The following is a 22,019-nucleotide window of genomic DNA, read 5'->3' on the forward strand; positions in this document are numbered from 1 at the left end:
ATTCATCAATATATAAAAACCTATGTACATTTTTTTGTGAAATAAAAATTTAAGTAATAAAATGAACTGAGGACTGGGGGGCGAATAATAAAGGTTTAAACAAATTAAATGAAAGAGAAGCACCTTAAATAAAATAAGCATGACTTAGAAATTATTACGATAAAAAATAAATATAAGAATTATAGGTGTATGCCAATATGCTTTGTAAGAAACAACACAACAGAATACACTCTAGCATAACTGTGAAAAAGGGTTTGGCATATTTTCCACTACTATTTCCTCTCTCGAGTACTGCACATCCTCTTACCCTCCAGGGACTCTGTCTGGACGCCCGCTGCTGACGCAGCTGGCCCCGTAACCCGTGCAGTCTCCGCATACAGTGCACACCATGCACTGCTCCAGCTTCCACTTGTGCATGCCTGGAGGACACATCATGGACTTCTCATCCTTCTCATCCAGCTCCTCTTCCAGGTCCTCGTCCATTGCGGTCGCCATATTTTCAACTCCAAACCCTATTTAAAAGATCAGTCTATCATTTTCATCTAGATTATTCCCATGTCTAAAAAACTGGTAATTTTACTTCCCCATTAAAAAAAATACGTAACACAAACTAATCCAAGTGAATATACAAAGGTATGATAAAATATAACAGCAACAAAAATAACATTTAATTTAGGAACCACCAATAAATGCTCTCTTCATTTCCTTTCTGCAAAAAGAGGCAGTGGTGGCAGGAGTATTTCTTAGCTGTAATTATCTGTTATTCGTTAATTCTAATTTTTTTCTGATTTTAGTCCCTCCTGTCCATCCTCACCACCAATACTTTCATTCAACAGACCAAAGAAAGTGTTCTAACCACATTCTAAGCCAAGACCTCCCTCACTCATTGCTAGACTCAATCAATATCCTCTCATTGCTAGAAATCAGCTTCTCAGACTATATATTTGACCCTGCTGCTGCTGCTGCTGCTGCGTCGCTTTAGTCGTGTCCGACTCTCTGCGACCCCATAGACGGGAGCCCACCAGGCTTCCCGTCCCTGGGATTCTCCAGGCAAAAACACTGGAGTGGGTTGCCATTTCCTTCTCCAATGCAGGAAAGTGAAAAGTGAAAGTGAAGTCGCTCAGTTGTGTCCGACTCTAGCGACCCCATGGACTGCAGCCTACCAGGCTCCTCCGTCCATGGGATTCTCTAGGCAAAAGTACTGGAGTGGGGTGCCATTGTCTTCTCTGATATTTGACCCTATGACTTACAAACTACAAACCTCTAATGCCTTTCCAAGTTCTTCAAAGAAACAAAACTGCTTAGCAAGATACAGTCAGTCACAAAAGGGCTCCCTACTTCCTCCAAGCTCATTCCCTCTATGCAAATTACATTCCACCTGAATTCAAATTCCCTCTGCTTTCTGAACATCCTCTGCCCTTTCGCAGGTTCAGGGCCTTTGCTCATCTTTGCTCTACCTGTATCTCTATATCTCATTTATCAGATGCCTCTTCCTATCTCATCTGGAGAGAAACTCCTTCAAAAACTCAGCTCAAAGGTCATTTCCTGTGAAAACACTTAGAACTTTTTCCGGGTAAGTCAATACCTCTTCAAAGCCTGTAAATATCTCACTTAAAGCTTATTTGTGTTAGAATTCATTCAAATATTTTTTTAAACACCAACTATGCCCCAGACATTCCTTCTATGGCAGAATCAACTAACTTTTTGAAAAGGGCTAGGTTGTAAATAATTTAGGCTTTGGGGGCTACATAAGTCTATGTCACTCTTCTAAAAAAATCAGTTAAGTCTCAGTCTTTTCCAACTCTGCAACCCCATGGACTGTAGCACACCAGTCTTCCATGTCCATCACCAACTTCTGGAGCTTACTCAAACTCATGTCCATCAAGTTGGTGATGCCATCCAACCATCTCATCCACTGTTGTCCCCTTCTCTTATTGCCTTCAATCTTTCCCAGCATCATGGTCTTTTCAGATGAGTCAGTTCTTCTCATCAGGTGGCCAAGGTACTTGAGCTTCAGCATCAGTCCTTCCAATGAGTATTCAGGACTGATTTTCATTACTGACTTTGATCTCCTTGCTGTCCAAGGGACTCAAAAGTCTTTTCCAACACCAATTTCAAAAGCATCAATTCTTCAGCACTGAGCTTTCTTTATAATCCAACTCTCACATCCATACATGCCTGCTGGAAAAACCATAGCTTTGACTAGATGGACCTTTGTCAGCAAAGTAATGTCTCTGCTTTTTAATATGCTGTCTAGGTTCGTCATAGCTTTTCTTCCAAGGAGCAAACATCTTTTAATTTCATGAATGCAGTCATCATCTGCAGTGATTTTGAAGCCCAAGAAAATAAAGTCTGTCACTATTTCCATCGTTCCCCCCATCTATTTGCCATGAAGTGACGGCACCGGATGTCATGATTTTAGTTTTTTGAACATTGAGCTTTAAGGCAACTTTTTCACTCTCCTCTTTTCACCTTCATCAAGACGCTCTTTAATTCCTCTTCATTTTCTGCCATAAGGGTGGTGTCATTTGCATATTTGAGGTTACTGATATTTCTCCCAGCAATCTTGATCCCAGCTTGTGAGTCATCCTTCCCAGCATACTCTGCATATAAGTTAAATAGGCAGGGTGACATACCCCTTTCCCAATTTGGAAACAGTCTGCTGTTTCATGTCCAGTGCTAACTGTTGCTTCTTGACCTGCATACAGATTTCTCAAGAGGCAGGTAAGGTGGTCTCGTATTCACATCTCTTTCAGAATTTTCCACAGTTTGTTGTGATCCACACAGTCAAAGACTTTGGCATAGTCAATAAAGCAGAAGTAGATGTTTTTCTGGAATTTTCTTGCTTTTTCTATGATCCAACGGAAGTTGGCAATTTGACCTCTGGTTCCTCTGCCTTTTCTAAATTCAGCTTGAACCTCTGGAAGTTTTTGGTTCATGTACAGTTGAAGGCTGGCTTGGAAAATTTTGAGAATTACTTTACTATCGTGTGAGATGAGTGCAATTGTGTGGCAGTTTTAACATTCTTTGGCACTGCCTTTCCTTGGGATTGAAATGAAAACTGACCTTTTCCAGTCCTGTGGCCACTGCTGAGTTTTCCAAATTTGCTGGCATATTGAGTGCAGCACTTTCACAGCATCATCTTTTAGGATTTGAAGTAGCTCACCTGGAATTCCATCTCCTCCACTAGCTTTGTTCATAGTGATGCTTTCTAAGGCCCACTTGACTTCGCATTTCAGAATGTCTCACTTTAGGAGGGTGATCACACCATCATGGTTGTCTGGGTCATAAAGATCTTTTTTGTATAGTTCCTCTGTGTATTCTTGCAATCTCTTCTTAACACTTTCTGCTTCTGTTAGGTCCATACCATTTCTATCCTTTATTGAGCCCATCTTTGCATGAAGATTCCCTTGGTATCTCTAATTTTCTTGAAGAGATCTCTAGTCTTTCCATTCTATTGTTTTCCTCTATTTCTTCACACTGATCACTGAGGAAAGCTTTCTTATCTCTCCTTGCTATTCTTTGGAACTCTGCATTCAGATTGGTATATCTTTCCTTTTCTCCTTTGCCTTTTCCTTCTCTTCTTTTCTCCGCTATTTGTAAGCCCTCCTCAGACAACCATTTTGCCTTTTTGCATTTTTCTCAGGGATGGGTTTGATCACCATCTCCTATACAATATCAAGAACCTCTGTCCATAGTTCATCAGACACTCTGTCTATCAGATTTAATCCCTTGAATCTATTTGTCATTTTCACTGTATAATCATAAGGGATTTGATTTTGGTCATACCTGAATGGTCCAGTGGTTTTCCCCACTTTCTTCAGTTTAAGTTTGAATTTTGCAAAGAGTTCATGATCTGAATCACAGACAGCTCCCGATTTTGTTTTGCTGACTCTATAGAGCTTCTCCATCTTCGATTGCAAAGAATATAATCAATCTGATTTCAGTACTGACCATCTGGTGATATCCATGTGTAGAGTCTTCTCTTGTGTTGTTGGAAGAGGGTGTTTGCTATGACCAGTGCTTTCTCTTGGCAAAACTGTTAGCCTTTTCCCTGCTTCATTTTGTACTCCAAGGTCAAACTTGCCTGTTACTCCAGGTATCTCTTGACTACTTACTTTTGCATTCCTGTCCACTATGATGAAAAGGACATCTTTTTTTGCTGTTATTTCTACAAGGTCTTGTAGGTCTTCATAGAACCGTTCAACTTCAGCTTCTTCGGGATTACTCTTTGGGGCATAGACTTGGATTACTGTGATACTGAATAGTTTGCCTTGGAAATGAACAGAGATCATTCTGTTGTTTTTGAGACTACACCCAAGAACTGCATTTTGGACTCTTCTGTTGACTACGAGGGCTAATTCTAAGGGATTCTTGCCCACAGTAGTAGATATAATGGTCATTGGAATTAAATTCGCCCATTCTAGTCCATTTTAGTTCACTGATTTCTAAAATGTCAATGTTCACTCTTAACATCTCCTGTCTGACCACTTCCACTGTACTCTGATTCATGGACCTAACATTCCAGGTTCCCCTGCAATACTGTTCTTTACAGCATCAGACTTTAACTTCTATCACCAGTCATATCCACAACTCGGCATTGTTTTTGCTTTCGTTCCATCTCTTCATTCTTTCTGGAGTTATGCCTCCACTCTTCTCCAGTAGCATATTAGGCACCTATGACCTGGGGAGTTCATCTTTCGGTGTCATATCTTTTTTGCCTTTTCATCCTGTTCATGGGCTTCTCAAGGCAAGAATAATGAAGTGGTTTGCCATTCCCTTCTCCAGTGGACCTCATTTTGTCATAACTCTCCACCATGACCTGTCTTGGGTGGCTCTACACAGCATGGCTCATAGTTTTAAAAAATAACCTTTTATAAATATAATATACATCCTTAGTTTGAAGGGCCATACAGAAACAGGCCACTGAGAAGTTAAGGCATCAGATTACAATTTTCAAATCTCTGCTCTAGACATGGAGGACTATGATAATAAGCGACAATTATAAAGCTTGAAAGTTAGTAAGAAAAATAGACATTAATCAAATAACCATACTGAAAAGTATAAATATACAACTATGACAGAATTGTGAAGAACATAAAGTGCTACAAGACCATAAAATGAAAGAGCAAATCTGTGGGAATCAAATAATTATTTTTTATGTTTGTCTTTCCGAGCAGACCTAGATCCTCAAACACAAGGTTATATCTCACTCACTTCATCTCTTATTCTTAGTCCACCTTATTCTCTGATCACTTACACTTAGATGTGGTACAGGTCTGTCTAATCAAAAAATGAACTCACAGGATATGTAACTTTTTAAAAATTTTTGCCACTTCTAAGCTATGGACAGGTTGAGAAATTAGATGACCAAGACTGAATAACAACGTCAAGAGTTAGAATAAAGTAATCCTTAAGAAGTCATGTGCCATACTTTTAATAACTAAAATACATTGAGCATTTACTTGTACCCGGCTCTACATGTATATTCCTCATTTAATCATCCCAGCAGTACTATAACCATCATGCTCAAATCAATCTCTAAATTCAAAGCAATCTCAATCACGGTGACAAGTAAAAAAACTGATTCTAATTCATATGGTAGACAAATGTCCCTATCTGACTATATAAAGCAAAAATGTATAAAGAAAAATAATGAAGAACTTGTCATCAATATTTAAAAATTAAATACAACAAATGAAACCATAAAAAAATGTAGATGATAAGCCACAGGTTGGTTAAAGATATTTCCAACGTATACAATAAATATACAAAATATTCCTACAAATCAATAAAGAAGAAGACAGGCAAATAAGAAAAGTTTGAAGAGAATCTAACTTGATATTAATATCAAGGGAATGTAAATTACAAGAGAAAATCAGCAATTATACTCCTAAATATGAAAAAAAAAGGGGGGACTCATATTTTCACCAACATTTACTAGAATGTTCACAGCAACACTAAGATAACTCAAACTATAAACTATCTCAGTGTCCACAATACTAGAAGAGATTTTAAAACTGTAGGATAGTCACACAATGTTAAACAACAGAGAGCATGAACAATCTATAACTAGTGGGTAAAACATGGAAGAATCTCATAAAGTTGAATGAAAAGAAATACACACAAAGAGCTCATAGTACACGATTCCATTTATATAGTGTATACAAAATACATACAAAAGTAAATGACAGTGTTAGGTAGAGAAGTAGATAGTAACTGGAGAGGCACATGAAGGGGGGCTTCCTGGGGTGCTGGTAATATTTCCTAATCTTGGTGCTGATTACATGAATGTGTTCATTCTGTGACAATTCAAGATGTGTACTTATTCCATGTAAATTTTTCTGCACGTATGTTATACTTCAATATTAAAAAAAATTACAATGAAAAACCTTGTCATAGCCATCAAAAGAACAAAACCAGCCTGCTGACACTATTAGAGTGATATGGAAAATGAGACTTTATTTGTAAGAATATACAGTGGTGCAACCTCTCTCAAGAAAAATCTAGCACTGAACCTGCAATGTACAACACAGAAGTTTCACAGAGTCGAGCCTCCCACATGTTTGCCATGAAACATGAATAAAGGAGGCTTTAAAATTATTTACAATAGTGAAAAATTAGAAATAACTATCAGCAGGAGAATGGATAATGCAATTGTTAGTGGTATGGCTTATTACACAGCCATTAACATGAGTCATCTAGATCTGTATGTACCAGTGTGGCCATATTTCAAGCACAATGATGAGATTAAAAAAAAAAAAACACAAACAGATTCGCATTATAAAATATCTTTTTATGCATAATATATGAGCATGTAATATATAAAATATATAAAAACAAGTAAAAATATAGGAACATGACTGAAAGGATATTAATCAAGGTTATGATGATAATTAATACTGGGTCGAGATGGAGTATAAAGTCTTAGAAGGGGAATGTGGGATACCTGAATCTGATCTATAATCTCATCCATAAATATATTTTTTACTGAAAAATGATAAAATGCAATAGATATACAGTTTTTATACTGCAATATTATTTTCTATACTTTTCCTGTCTTTTTTTTTTTTAATTTTTTTAATCCTTTATTTCTTTCCAACTGTATTCATTATTGATCTTACTCTACCAGTTTGCTTTCTTATGTATGACTTACTAACAGAGTGGATTTAATTTATATTAAGTAAAAAACAAGAACAACATAACAATTTCATTTTGGTTATTACAAAATTTACTCTAAGAATTCAGAACATAGGTATAAACATATTCCAAAATTTCATGAAAGAGTTTCGGAATAATAAAGAACAGTTTTGTTCAGCTCAGAACTCTTTATAAAATATAACTTGAATTGACATTTATACAACATATAGAAAACTAAGCTGCTTCTCTCCTTTATGCCTAATAGGTGTTATCCAAATTTATGGTTCACTAGTTCAGAAAGAAGGGGAAAAAAAATCCATTTAGGAATAATTAATTTCTGTGTTTTGTTCTTCCCTCTTCTTTAATATCAATATGCTCTAGCAGACTTGCTCTTTTAAAAATTAAAGTATTTTAAATACACATTTAAGATCTTCCCGACCCAAGGACTGAACATGGGTCTCCTGCATTGCAGGCAGATTCTTTACCATCTGAGTCACCAGGGAAGCCCATAAACAAGGTAAGGAAAAAAATACGAGGGCTCCTGAAATCCAGATGAGCCTACCATCAAGAAGGTCCCAAATGAATTAAACCTGTTTTTGTTAATTTATACAAATATCAACCCTCAAACCCATTCGAGCTTTAAACACAGCTCAGTGCTTAATTCTATTAATATGTCTCTATTCCCTACTCTCCATCCACATAAAATTAGGAAGAGAAAACCAGAAATTGTAGTGAAGACTATAGGGCAACACCAATAGTAACCAGAAGTAAAAACTGAGAGTAAGAATGAGGTAGACACAACTATAACCAATACTCAAAAATCAAACAAGAAATTCACAATAAACACAGCAAAGGACTAACTCTTCAATAGCCCGAGTCTTGGGGCAAAAGATGTACTATATAAGGAGCACCTACAATTTCACTCTTGATAAAGGGTCAAGGATTCCTACAGATACTCTTAGTTGTAAAGAACTCTTAGTTGTCAAGAACTGATTAAATCACAGGTAGTACCTGCTGTTAAACAGGAAGATAATATTTGCAGATACACTGCTGCCAAAAATTATTATAATTGAAACATGGGGTATAAAAAGACCTAGTAATAAAGAGTTTCAAAAATGCACTTTTCTGGGATAATTCAGTTACTAAAAATGCTAAATCAAAGAAGTATTACATTTGTTATAAAAATAAGGAAACCATACAAGTAAAACAAGCTCATCTGCTCGGAATTCAGAAGTCTAAAATATACTGATTATTCCAGTGAGTGACAGACTGTCAAATAAATAAAGAAATTTGGTAGTTTTCATAATTTATAAATATAAAAGCAAAAGCCACTTTGGTTGCTAAGAGTAAGATTCTTTACCATAGTGTTCTGGAAAACTGTTGAAAACACAACACAAAATTTTATATCCACACACTAAACACCTACCTTTCCCACCTTGGTTCATGGCACCAGTGTCTCGTCCACACTGTCCTTTATTATTCACACCGAATGTCCAAACTTCTCCATTCTTCATTAAGACACACGTATGAGCTTTGCCCATAGCTACCTGAGTTACAAAATGGCCCTTCAAATCTGTTACCAAACCTACAGGAAAGAAACAAATTTGGTAAGAAACAACTAAAAAGCCTTTCTGAGCCTAGTAGATCATCAGTAATGTAAAATGACCACCGCAATGCAGAACTTTTCATTTCTGGGATAAAATAACTCCAAAATGGGAAATAGTGGCCAAAAGATAGGCAGGGTATCTGTAAATTAGTTTTATAGTTCTGTAATGAAGCTTCAAAATCTTAAAATGTTCTCATCCAGACTTGGGACAAACCTTCACTCTGGAATTAGCTCAGGCCTGCTTCTCCTGAATGCTAGCTCTCAGTGGCAGCACCTCCAACAATGCTTAGGAGGGTTATTAGATTTCAAACTTTCCTGACCTGAGCACAAAGGAGTTTCTGAACCATGTACTTTACTTGCTTTGACCCTCCTCAGCCAAACAGAGTAAAACACGCACCAGAGTATTCTGAAATGACATTGTTTCTATAGAAACCTGTGAGATTTTCCAAAGCACTTATTTTTTCAATCCTTTATAACCTACAATGCATTCTTCCACAACCCAACAGACAGCTAGCTCCTAAATTTCACTTATTCACATACTACAATCATTCTACTTGCCATATCCAAGTGCCACCCATATTATCTTGATATTTTCACATCAATTTTAAATTTGACCAAAGCATTTAACCTTATCCAGTAGCATTAACAGTAAAAATTCAAAGATTGTGGAGTATTTCTAATATATACTAAAATAAAAACACTGTAAAGCTGAAATATTTATTTTACTTAAAAATAAAACAATTCTCATATCACACTTTGGAAAAGCTATTCTATATTATGAAGCTCAGATATCACTTCCTAAGGGTGACCTTCTCTTTCACTATCTTAGGTCTTTCAATGAAGCATACCTCAAAAACTCCCATTTTTAGTTTTCAGCATACTTGAAAAAGACATGTACATATACAGAAATAGTACTTATTACTATTATTCATAGTACTAGCTGACATGTCTTGAGCCCTTACATGTGCCAGGCTCTGCTGTAGGCATTTCATAAGAATTATCTATTACTTTGTAAGAATCATATGGAACAGGTATTATCATTAGCTTCCTTTACAGGTAGAAGAAAAATGAAAAGGAAAGCTCTGAAAAGTTACATAATTTATGCTAGTTAGCCAAATAAAAAGTGGTCATGTCAGGATCTGAGTCTATATACATAACCATTAGATCTCTACTATTTAAGTTCTTTACCATCCTTCTGTCTCTCAGAGCCTAAAAAAGAAAGGGACATGTCTGTCTGGTCCACTAATGCCTTATATATTGTTAGTTTTCAATAAATATTTGCTGAATAAATGCAGAAGTTTCCATCAGCCTTAGCCATGAGAGTTTTAGCAAGCAGCCATGAAATTAAAAGACGCTTGCTCCTTGGAAGAAAAGTTATGACCAACCTAGACAGCATATTAAAAAGCAGAGACACTACTTTGCCAACAAAGGCCCATCTAGTCAAAGCTATGGTTTTTCCAGTAATCATGTATGGATGTGAGAGTTGGACTATAAAGAAAGCTGAGCGCTGAAGAATTGATGCTTTTGAACTTGGTGTTGGAGAAGACTCTTGAGAGTCCCTTGGACTGAAAGGAGATCAAACCAGTCCATCCTAAAAGGAAATCAGTCCTGAATATTCATTGGAAGGACTGATGCTGAAGCTGAAACTCCAATATTTTGGCCACCTAATGTGAAGAACTGACTCATCTGAAGAGACCCTGATGCTGGGAATGATTGAAGGCAGGAGAACAAGGGGATGACAAAGGATGAGATGGTTGGATGGCATCACCAACTCAACAGACGTGAGTTCGAGTAGGCTCTGAGAGTTGGTGATGGACAGGGAGGTCTGGCGTGCTGCAGTCCATAGGGTCACAAAGAGTTGGACACGACTGAGTGACTGAACTGAACTCAATTTTACTGAATATTATTTTTAAAATGTACATGAGCCCACCCCCAAATTTTGATTCACTCTGACAGCTGAGGCCAATTGAGACTAAATATTCCCACATTAAACTCACATAAATCACCTGAGCACAGTTTTCAACTTGATAATGGGCTGTTATAAATGTTCAATACATGTCATTTCCTCAGCATGAGACAATCAGAAACTTCATTAATCCTGACTTCCTCATTATAAAAAAGTGTATAGGCTTTACATATTTGATTCATGTAAAAACTTTCCAGGTGGGACGCTACAATCATTATACTCATTTCTAAATGCCAGAAAGAAAATCTAGCAAACAAATACGACAAGTGTTCGAGATAACAGTTTATAAATCTTCGGCTAGTTTTGTCCCTCATATTCATTACCCAAAGTTATCAGTCAGCCACTTAAGTGATTCTTGAGACTATAATGTGCCAGACACTGCCCTGGGGATAAACAGAAATTAAGAGAGAGAGATCCCTTCTCTAACGGCTTCCCTGGTGGTTCAGTGATGAAGAATTCACCTGCAATGCAGGAGACATGGGTTTGATCCCTGGGTCAGGAAGATTCTCTGGAGGGAGGGCATGGCAACCCACTCCAGTATTCTTGCCTGGAGAATCCCATGGACACAGGAGCCTGGCGGGCCACAGTCCATGGGATCACAAAAGAGTCAGACATGACTGAGTGACTAACATGTTCACTTTCAGGCTTTCTCTGACAACCTAACAACAGGAGGAGATAAATAATCCATCAGTTATAAATCTGCTAAGACATGAAAATCATGTCCCCAGAGTATCCCAGGATTAGCTCTGCAGGGAACCATTGACAGCATTCTCAGCAATATGACAGGAAGGAGGAACAGAACATTGTATTTGGAAAGAAATGTGAAAAATGTAGAGAAAACATGTTACAAATATTACTTTTCGAGATACATCTTTGCAATACATAAGGTGTAGTATAGGACTTTCTGTGCATAAAAGTGAAACAGTGTTTAACTTACTTGAACTATCAGAGTAAATGGCATCTTTTCCAAACATGTATAGCTCTCCATCTTTAGAAATAACAGAACTACTTCCATTATTGCAGGCTGTATACACCACAATCTTTCCTTCCATCTTAATTATCTTCTTAGGCTTGTAAGGTTTTGATTGCCGCCTGCTCTTAGCTTTAAAAAAAAAAAAAAGATATTTAATTTAAGGCATCTATTTACAAATAAAAATAATGATTTGTATATAAAGCCCAAGGAAAAACCCTATCATTTGCATTTATCATACACTTGATTTATTTATTTTCACAAAGGCCTGAGCTTCCCAACATGTCAATTAAATGAGTCAATCTGAAAGCCTCATCTTGTTAAATATTTATCAGGCTACTACTATCAGATCCTCTTCTTTGTAGTACACTGAAATTTCAAAAGAGAAACAGCAATTTTCTAACAAACTTCTAGGGAGCCCATTCTCTAGATTAGCTACTTACATTATGATACCATTCCACTGTCATCTGTATCTATTTTAAATCCCTTTTTATCAAACTCTATCTCACATGTATTCCTCTGTGAGATCCTGGAAAGTATTTAAAACCAGCTTCTCATTCATTCAACACATATTAAGTATTTACTCCTAGTCAGAGACTGAAAGGAAGGGAAATGTGCATATGGAGGGAGAGCAAATAGATTTAAATGTAGATGATTTAAGCACCCTCTGCTCTCAAAAGCTAAATCCCTGAAATGAGCAAAAGGTGGGAAATATCAATCTTCTGTTCCCTCAGTGATTCCCAGTTCTTGCATGCCTTTCTGAATAAAAACATATTGCTATGCTGGGTACAATTCTAGGATTAAAATACCATTGTATTTTTTCTTGTAACATGAACTATATACATATATACAGCAACTAAGTCATCTGGTGGTCAAGCAAAGGAAGAATCATGTCCTCCACATCCTAGAAGGAAAAACTGGCTGGGCTGAGTTTCTGAGATATGGCAATATACTTCATGGCTATTTAAAAAGATTTTTTCAGCATAACTTTTATTTGCACATGATATCTACATTAGATGTTGACTTCAAACCTAATCCTCCTAAGATGCTACCCCAACTGCAATAACGTACTATGTACAAGTTACAAAAAGAGACAAAGGACACTTTGAGGAAGACTGAACAGAAGCATAGGAAAGATAAGTGAAAATTGTTTAATTTTTCATTGCTCAGGAGTTTTATCATAATGAAATAACACCAAGAACAGTGTTTCATAACTGATACTATTACACAATTCACATAAGGTTTACTTCATCCTTAAATACATACTCTTTACAAAACTTGGGGTTACCTAAAAGAATATACTGGAATAAATAAGTTTTTAAAAATGACACCAACAGACAAAACAGATAAACAGCCATGTATGCAATGTATAAGGCCTACAAAAATTCATGAATATGAACTCTAGTATGAAACCAGCAATTACGGTTCTTTAATGTTCACCATGGACTGAATACTCCTCGGTATAAAATGTATTAACTTGAGAAGGCTAGTGCTGTTGAAACTCATGTACCCTTTGTTAATAAATTCCCCAGCATTTCTACTGAACAGTCCACTCACTCGACTCTCCATCCTCTCCTTTACTGGCAGATCCTGTGAAGAATATGCTTCCATCTTCTGCGACTAAAAGGGCATGAGAGCCATCATGTCCAACGGAAAAGTGCACGATCTTTGGGGATTTCGTAATTGGTAGCTCAACCCATTTTCCTGCTGAAGGACCACCTTGTTTGATTCCGAGACTCTGGTATTTGCCAGTGTAATATATCTTAACATGTGCAGAAAAAAAATACAAACAGGAATTACAGTGCCTCTTGGAGTAGTACACCAGGTTTCACATGACAGAAAAAAACTTCCTTACTTTACTGAGAATAAAAACAACAAGAATTCAAAAAACTCTTATTTTTTTTAGGGCTTCCCTGGTGGCTCAGTGGTAAATAATCCGCTTGCAACACCGGAGACACAGGAGATGTGGGTTCTATCCCTGGGTCAGGAAGAGGCCCTGGAGAAGGGAATGGCAACCCATTCCAATTACCATGGACAGAGGAGCCTAGCGGGCTATAGTCCTAGGGGGTCACAAAAGTGTAATATATCTTAATGGCTATAAATAAAAATACAAAACAGGAATTACAGTGCCTCTTGGAGTAGTGCACCAGGTTTCACATGACAGAAGAAAAACTTCCATACTTTACTGAAAATAAAACAACAAGAACTCAGACTCTTTAATACTACTCAACTTCTGAGAACTGAGCAGGAGAGAAACAGGCATATGTCTGCAAACATACACAGTTCACAATAGTTTTTTCATATCTACTCAGGATACTTATCATTTTTTTAAGTATCCTGAATAAATATGAATAAATATATGCCATAAATATACTCCAAACATAGAAGGAAATTCATAAAATTCTCAATTCATTTTTCCCAGTGAAAAAACCTCACCAATATACTGTATATGACTCAAAATTTTCACTTTCATGTTCTTTTAATTACCTTACTTTATCCTCACATCACCAGATACAAAAAAAGCTTCCATCTCTATAAACAGACCTCTACAATCTGCAACTTAATTGTACGTCCTTCTACTTTCCCCAACTTGTAGTCTAAATGTCTACACATTTACAAAAATTTCCAAGGGACATCCTATTCAAAATAAACACAAATGTGAATTCACTCCAACTCAAAAAATTATACAAAAGCTCCATAATTAAATATTTGTAAAAAGGTAACATTCTATAAAGTTTAGAAAGTTTTATACTCAAATGTCACAATTTTTAATACTATTTCAACATGAAATTTTAATATATATAAAATCTTTAATCAAACTTTAAAACATGATTGTTTACACATGTAAACTATGTAAGCTAATCAACTGATTATACCAACTATCTCTTAGAGCAAATAATGTTCATTTTTATTACTCCTAAGAGTAATTTACCTTTCCATTTGCTGTTTTCATTAGTGCAAACATAGTTTTCATTAGTAAACTATGTAAGCTAATCAACTGATTATACCAACTATCTCTTAGAGCAAATAATGTTCATTTTTATTACTCCTAAGAGTAATTTACCTTTCCATTTGCTGTTTTCATTAGTGCAAACTCTCGTCCTGCACCAAGAACTGCTGACTCCTCATCAAATCCAGTACCTGATAATACAGTAAGACTTCATAAATACTATCACAGTTTTAATATGAATAACTTCAAGCACAACTTTTATGACTTCAAGTAACGAAAAAATTAATCCAATTAATATCACTCAAAAATAAAGATGACACAGTATGTCATATGGCTCAATTTGAAAAAATATTAACAGTAGCTACACTACTCCAAGCAAGAATAAAGTTACCATAAGCTTCTTCATTTGTTTCAGATTGTGGTTTAACCGCTGTCATGTCCAACTCTTTGTGACCCCATGGACTGTAGCCCATCAGGCTCCTCTGTCCATGGAATTCTCCAGGCAAGCATATTGGAGTGGGTTGCCATTTCCTTCTTCAGGGGATCTTTCCCACCCAGGGATCAAACCTGGGTCTCCCGCATTGCAGACAGATTCTTTACCAACTGAGCCACCAGGGAAGCACAGATGTTTGAGTGCCAAATTATTTTCTTAGTGTTAAAAAAAAAAATTGTTTACATCAATGTTAGCTGAACTCCTTCAATTAATGAGTGAACTAATTTTTACTGGGCATCTATTAGCTATCAGGCATTACAGAATGCATGAGACTTTCCTATTTGGTCCTCATAATTAGTGCTTCCCTGGTGGCTCAGATGGTAAAGAATCTGCCTGCAATCAGGAGACCTGGGTTCAATCCCTGGGACGGGAAGATCCCCTGGAGAAGGAAATGGCAAGTATTCTTGCCTGAAGAAATCCACGGACAGAGGAGTCTGGTGGGTTACAGTCCATGGGGTCACAAAGAGTTGGATACAACTCAGTGACTAATACACACACCTCATAATTATATTGTTTGGCCTACAAACGAGCAAATATATAAAGTGTGCTGAGACAGGTCTTGACAAGGGAGTGTTTGGGTTTGAACAATACTATGCAGATATTTGAATTAAGGTATTTTAGATTCCCTGTTCCAAGTTTTTTTCTACAGAAAGTTTCATGTAGATACTCCATGAATTTGAATGCATATATGTGCATATACACACACAGATCCTTATGCATACTTTCAAGTTGTGAAACTATGAGTAAACATTTATTAGCACATTTTATTAGTTTGTCCAAGTATATAAACTATTAATAAGTTTACAGGATTTTGAAATTTGGAAAAGATGAGTTCAATACAGTATTTTTCTATGGAAAAACAAAATACTATACAAATGTGCAAGATAAATTACTAATGAAATTTAATAAATTTAATAAGATAACAGTCAAAACAGCTGGGTCTTGCAAGAATCCCACAAGTTAAGACATGGAACTACTAAATCGGGAGCAGTATGGCAAACCAAAACTGAGACCCTCATGGAAACTAATCCTACTTACTACTATGACATGGCAAGAGCAGGTATACTAAATCCCAGAAATACTCTGCGAATGTCTGTATTTCTAAATCCAAATGAAAATTTTTAAATCAAATGCTAGGCCAGTTACCATTCTGACAATCTATGGAATCATTCCATGGCTATCCTGATAAACTTGTTCAAATAAAAATCAAAGGCTTCAAGTTACTCCTCGTTACTTGTACATGTTTACTCATAAGTGTGCTTCATAGTAACAGACAGCAAAACAGCTACCTAGTACAAGCTGTAATACAATGCTGAAAACACAATGTTAGTTTTCAAAAGGAAAAAAAAATCTGAAAATAAAATATGGAAGAAAGGTCTTTTTTGACCATCTTACTTATAATATGCAAGTCCTTTTCCAGATCAAATAGTGAGATACCACAGGCATGCAAGCATTTTCTGGCCAGTTTAAGTTGTAATTCTTGCTGTAGCACAGGTTCTGTGCTTGTAGCAAATATTCTGACAACAAACCCATCCTAAAAGAAATAAAACAGAGTATTCTGTTACATGAATGGATTCCACCTGATAAAAATCAAATAATTTATGAAAAAAGGATTCCCTTTATGCCAGCTTCTCATGACTCAGAATACTTACATCTCTGGAAGCAGCTATCTGATTAATATATTCTCCATCAGTGAATAAAATATTTTGACCTTCAGTGTGACAATCTGTGCAAAAGGAAGAAACAGCAATTACATTACAGTATAAATAAACACCTCACAAAATGACTTTACTCCTCTGCTGAAGTCAGAATGAGAGCTCTCCACACAATAAAGATAATTTAAACTCAATGGGAGACTGCTTTTTTAAACAGCTACAGATTAACAGAAACTAAACAATTCAACTAATTATATGCATTACATTTTGTGCTTACATTTTTTAATCTTCCATAATCATGGACCTGAGAGTCCACCTAATTTCAAAATGAATTAGTATTAGATATAGTCTGATAATAAACATGCACCACGATGAACAAACTATAATGTTGGTTATAATCATGTCAATACAATCACATGCGAAGTAGGCAACCCTCTACCTTCAGACATACATCACAGTCATTAGTGTCACAGAAAAATACAGACAGACTTAAAGCTTCTGCATTGGAGGTCTATGCTGTCCATCTACAGATATCCCTTGCTTTATAAAGTAGAACTGGCTGTACAGTTTTCAAGGTTTAATGCCTAGTCCCAGTATTTTTAGCATATAGCATGCTATATACACTTTTAAAATGTTCATCCTTCATAAAACAGTCACATCTAAGCTGATTTATCTCTTTTTTGGTCTGAAAGTGCTAACATTTGGTCTGGAATGCCATATTTCATCAATACTATACAGTCTCTGTAGAACAGTGTACTACATACTTTGATCAAAATATGCAGACAAACACAATTGTAACAAGGGATAGCCGTATTACAGAAGGACCACTGGGACATGTGTTAGTGACTGCTACTTAAATAACATGAAACTACAAGCAGCTCAGTATCTAAGTATAAACTGTATCCTTTAGAAAAAACAAATGTTCAGCAAGCAAGTCTAAAAGCACACACACACTTCCCAAAGTAACTGCAGAGAACTAGGATGAATCTCTCCATTAATTACAATGCCAAAGAAATAATATTTCATTTCTATTTGCACCTGAATCAGCAGAACATAAAAGTCTGGTTTTGGAATGCAGTAATGGAGCCCACCCAAGTAAGCTGGATTACTCTATATCTTTGCCCAGGAGCTTCATACTAGCATACTTCCTTATTATAAATATGCAAAACACAGGCAGACCCTTACCAAATAGAGAATTCAGTGATCACAAACTGGAAATAGAAACTGGGAGACAAGGCCCACTGGTAGCCCAAGAGACTTGGTAATCAAAGAGAGGAGAAATCGAAAGAAAGAGTTCCTAGTCCACTGTACAGAATACAAAGAGGCGCAAGAAAGATGCTTCTCAAGCTCTAAGCAGTAAGATTTTAAACTAAAAAGCAAAGAAGAAAAACTCATTATAATTTCAGATAAATGCAGGGGTGAGGAGTGAAACGGCGCAAGAAGAGTAGCAAAAGCTCTCATGATCGGAGGCAGCATGTCACCAGACACAAAGAGTAATGACACAGGGGTACAATATAAAAGGTACGCCAACATACAAGGCTAAAGTTACAATTAACGGGGAAAAGTATGCTTTCAGCGCATCAGTGCTGGGGTGAAAATAACTTATTTATAAAGTAGACTATAAGACAAGTTGGAACATGAAGCTCAAAGAATTACTAGATTTCTGTCAATTTTAAACATGGTATTCATTACCATCTATAAACCCCTAGCTAGAGGGAAAAAGGGGACTATTAAAGAAAACTGCCGTCCAGGTCAAAGAAAGGGAAAAATGACCACAGGCTTCTTCAGGCTTGAAGGCAAGTCTTCCTGCCGCACGACTTCAAAAAGATTGCGCTCTTCATCCTTTCTGTCTCCGTCATGTGATGTCCTAAGACAGCATCTTCGGGAAAATATCAAGATACACAACATGGGACTATTCTGACCCAGTTTGGTTCCTTCCTCACCATGAATATGGTACTTATTTGTGAAACACAGAAAGCCACATTTGTGTTGTTAAAAGTCGTATTTCATATGCTAAATGAAATCGAGGGATTTCAACTGAATAAGAATATTAACGAGTCACTTTTTTTTTTTTTACCATGATGGAATATATAAAACAGCTGCATGTAGACCATTTTCAAATGGTCTTTCTCAGTTACAGTCTCAGTTAAATGACCAAGGTTTTTCAAAAGCAAATCCTTTCTATTAGTATCCATCTGTCTTGAGGGGGTGGGGCATGGGATTGAGAACTTTTCTTCCATTAAGACATCCTAAAATGACTTACACAGAGTGACAGAGGTGCTCACTGGAGTGAGATTCACTCTGCACAAAATTAGAAGGCATCCCCATTTCAATACACTAATCAATGGAATATATTTTGTGACACTAAAATGATGTCACAGAAGACTATTTAATGACCTGGAAATATATTCAGAATACTGAGTGGAAGGGATAGGTTAAAAAAGCAATAAATAGCATACAATCACTTTTGTACATGTATGTACACAATATGCATAGAAAAAAGGAAGGATATTTTTCACTAATATGTCAGTAGTGGTTACAGATCGGAAGTGGGGTTACAATTAATTTTTATTTTGTTTTGCTCATATGATATTTATATAATAAATGTGATTACTTTTAACATATATATATATATATATATATATAAGGGGCACATGCTATTTCTTAACATTTTTGCTGTTATTGTTGTTATCATCATCATCATCATTATCATCAGGATCAGAGGGATCAGAAACATGGCCTTGGACTTGTGATGATTAAAAAACAAACAAACAAACAAACACAAAACAAACAAACCTCCTGTAGACATATCTGAAAACAGTGTTATTTACCAAATGGCTTTAATAAGTCATCTGTTTTCCAAAGTAGCTTTATTTGTGAAACACACATGAAATGTGACATTTAGCTTACTGTGGCATCAGGTACACTAATTTGGATATATATATATATATATATATAGCTATATTCAAATAAATGTTTCATGAGGTTATAAAAAAATCTTAAAAATTAACAAGCAGCCAAGGGAGCAATTAACCTTCACACTGCGTTCTTCAGAAGTTCTCAATCATTTTCAGATGGCCAAGTGCCTTGAAGTAGTTTTGCTCCTTACCATGAAATTGTTGGTGGATGTATTAAACACTGAAGATTTTAGTACAGAGAATGTATTAAGGTATAAGCAAATTCAAATACCTTACAGTGGAGAATATATTATGCATTTGCCCAAGAATTTAGACAGCACAGTGATCTGAAGGATAAATACATATGTACAACCTCAAAATTAAAGCAAAATGAATTGTGTCCAAAATGCCTTATCAGAGTATTATCAAAAAGTATAAGTGAAAAAATTTTTTAAATTCCTGACCCACCCTAAAAACCTCTGTCTCTGAAAACCCTTTAAAAATAAATTAGAAAACACAAAGCACACTGTTGTTAAAGTAAAAATAAAGAGAAGGTTCTTTACACCAAGGTTATTCAAGAGCCAGGGTCGTGGGTTTATTAAGAACAACAAAGCCAACATCCCCCCCCACTGATTCAGGAGCTGAAAAGGCATGGTAGGGGGAAACAAACTACAGAATTTGGGCAAGAATTTGAAAATCAGTATTAAAACACTTCAGACTATATTTACAGTATCTGTTTTTCTCACATGCATTAATTTTCTATAGACTATAAAATGTTCTGCATGTCAAGATTGCTTCAATCTGTTTGTAAGCAAGCACTGCTCCTTGCTAACCATTCTTTATATGTCTCAGTGGCCTAACATGCACATCTCTTAAAATCACCTGTGAAGACAACAGACGACTAGTTGAGTAACATACCTGGTAACAGCACAGTGCCATCCTGTTCCAGTGTTTCAGGGCTTATTCTTATGGCTGTCATGCTGTGGTTATTCACATCTCTATACAATAAATAACCCTGACAACAACAAAAAAATTTTGTGTTCTTATATACTGAAATATTTTTTCATTACCCACTTACTAGAAGAAGTAGTCATACAGGTCTGTATTACAGTGTTTTGAGGTACAATAATACATCAATATTGATGTCTGAAACATTAAAGATTTAAATCTTTAATGATTAAAGATTTTATATTTTAATCTTTAAAGATTAAAGATTTAAAATATAAGAACCTGAATATACTTTAATAAGAGTAGGTATTATATACCACTAAATATCAATTTAACCTATTAATTCTACAATATAAATATTAGATACACTACATAGGACAATAAAAATATTTTGGTCAAGATTATTATATCACTTGCCAAGTAAATAACAGAAACGACTGCTGTTACTCTCACAAATATCTAGGTTAATATTTAAAAATCAGTAAAGTAGTGGTTTTAGATAGAGTGATATGTCATTGAACATACTTCAGTAAGTATATTTCCCAGGACATTATTTGTTAGATAAAATACAGAAGTGGCAAATAAAAATTTGAAATATTAAACCAAGTTATGTTTTGAGAGACAATCACTGAGTAATTAATTTGATAATTAAATGTTAATTTCAAAATCTCCCCCAAAAGTTGATATATAGAAAGACTATTTTTCATACAACAATAATTTTTATAATTTTCAAAATGCTTTCAAATATCTTTTTTCAACTGATGCTGACAACAATCTGAGAGCTAGGCAAGATAGGCATGCAGGGACATCTTTATTCTATATTCTTCCACAAGGAAACTTGGGCTTCACTTCTCAGGAAAGGATAGTATAAAATAGATATTTCTGGCCCTTTGACCTTCGTTCATTTGCTTCATTGTTCGTTTGCCTCATGCATCCAATTGCTGACACCCAGTTGGTCATGTCAGTCAGGTGATGAGAACACAGCATTAATAGAACTACACAGGCCCAGATCTTTTCTCTCACTGGTTATTCTCTGCATGCACCTCCATGCAGGCAGCTGCCTACTGGGCAGGCCACACACCACTCCCTGGAAGGCACTGATCTAGACTTAGGATGGAAGAGTTCATGGTAAAAAGCTTTAATTTGGCTTTGGGTCACAGTTACATTCCCAATTCAGATTTGCAAATAATAAAGGTGGTCTTTGATGCTTAACTAGAGGCTCACTTAAACAAGGACTCCAACGGGAGACATATTTATTCCCATTTTAAGCTAAATCACACAGGATCAAATAAACTAGCTGAGTTGTCCACAGTCTCACAGCTGGTAAGAAGCAAGGCCAGACCTAAAAGTAAACCTCTTATGAAAGTGTCAGTGTTCCACGCCAACGTTCTTTA

The 22,019-nt window shown here is 36.0% G+C and overlaps 1 protein-coding gene across 1 annotated transcript in view; it reads right to left on the bottom strand.

The window, feature by feature from the left end:
* The window catches only part of MYCBP2 (MYC binding protein 2), a 270,674-nt gene that overhangs the window by 180,305 nt on the left and 68,350 nt on the right, over window positions 1–22,019 (bottom strand). Inside the window, 8 exon segments of the mRNA NM_001192817.3 lie at window positions 308–512; window positions 8,567–8,725; window positions 11,650–11,814; window positions 13,240–13,444; window positions 14,747–14,823; window positions 16,521–16,659; window positions 16,778–16,851; window positions 20,596–20,692. Coding sequence (NP_001179746.2) covers window positions 308–512; window positions 8,567–8,725; window positions 11,650–11,814; window positions 13,240–13,444; window positions 14,747–14,823; window positions 16,521–16,659; window positions 16,778–16,851; window positions 20,596–20,692 — 1,121 coding nt within the window.

The sequence above is a fragment of the Bos taurus genome, chromosome 12 (genome assembly GCF_002263795.3).
Source record: "Bos taurus isolate L1 Dominette 01449 registration number 42190680 breed Hereford chromosome 12, ARS-UCD2.0, whole genome shotgun sequence".
Taxonomy (NCBI): Eukaryota; Metazoa; Chordata; class Mammalia; order Artiodactyla; family Bovidae; genus Bos; species Bos taurus.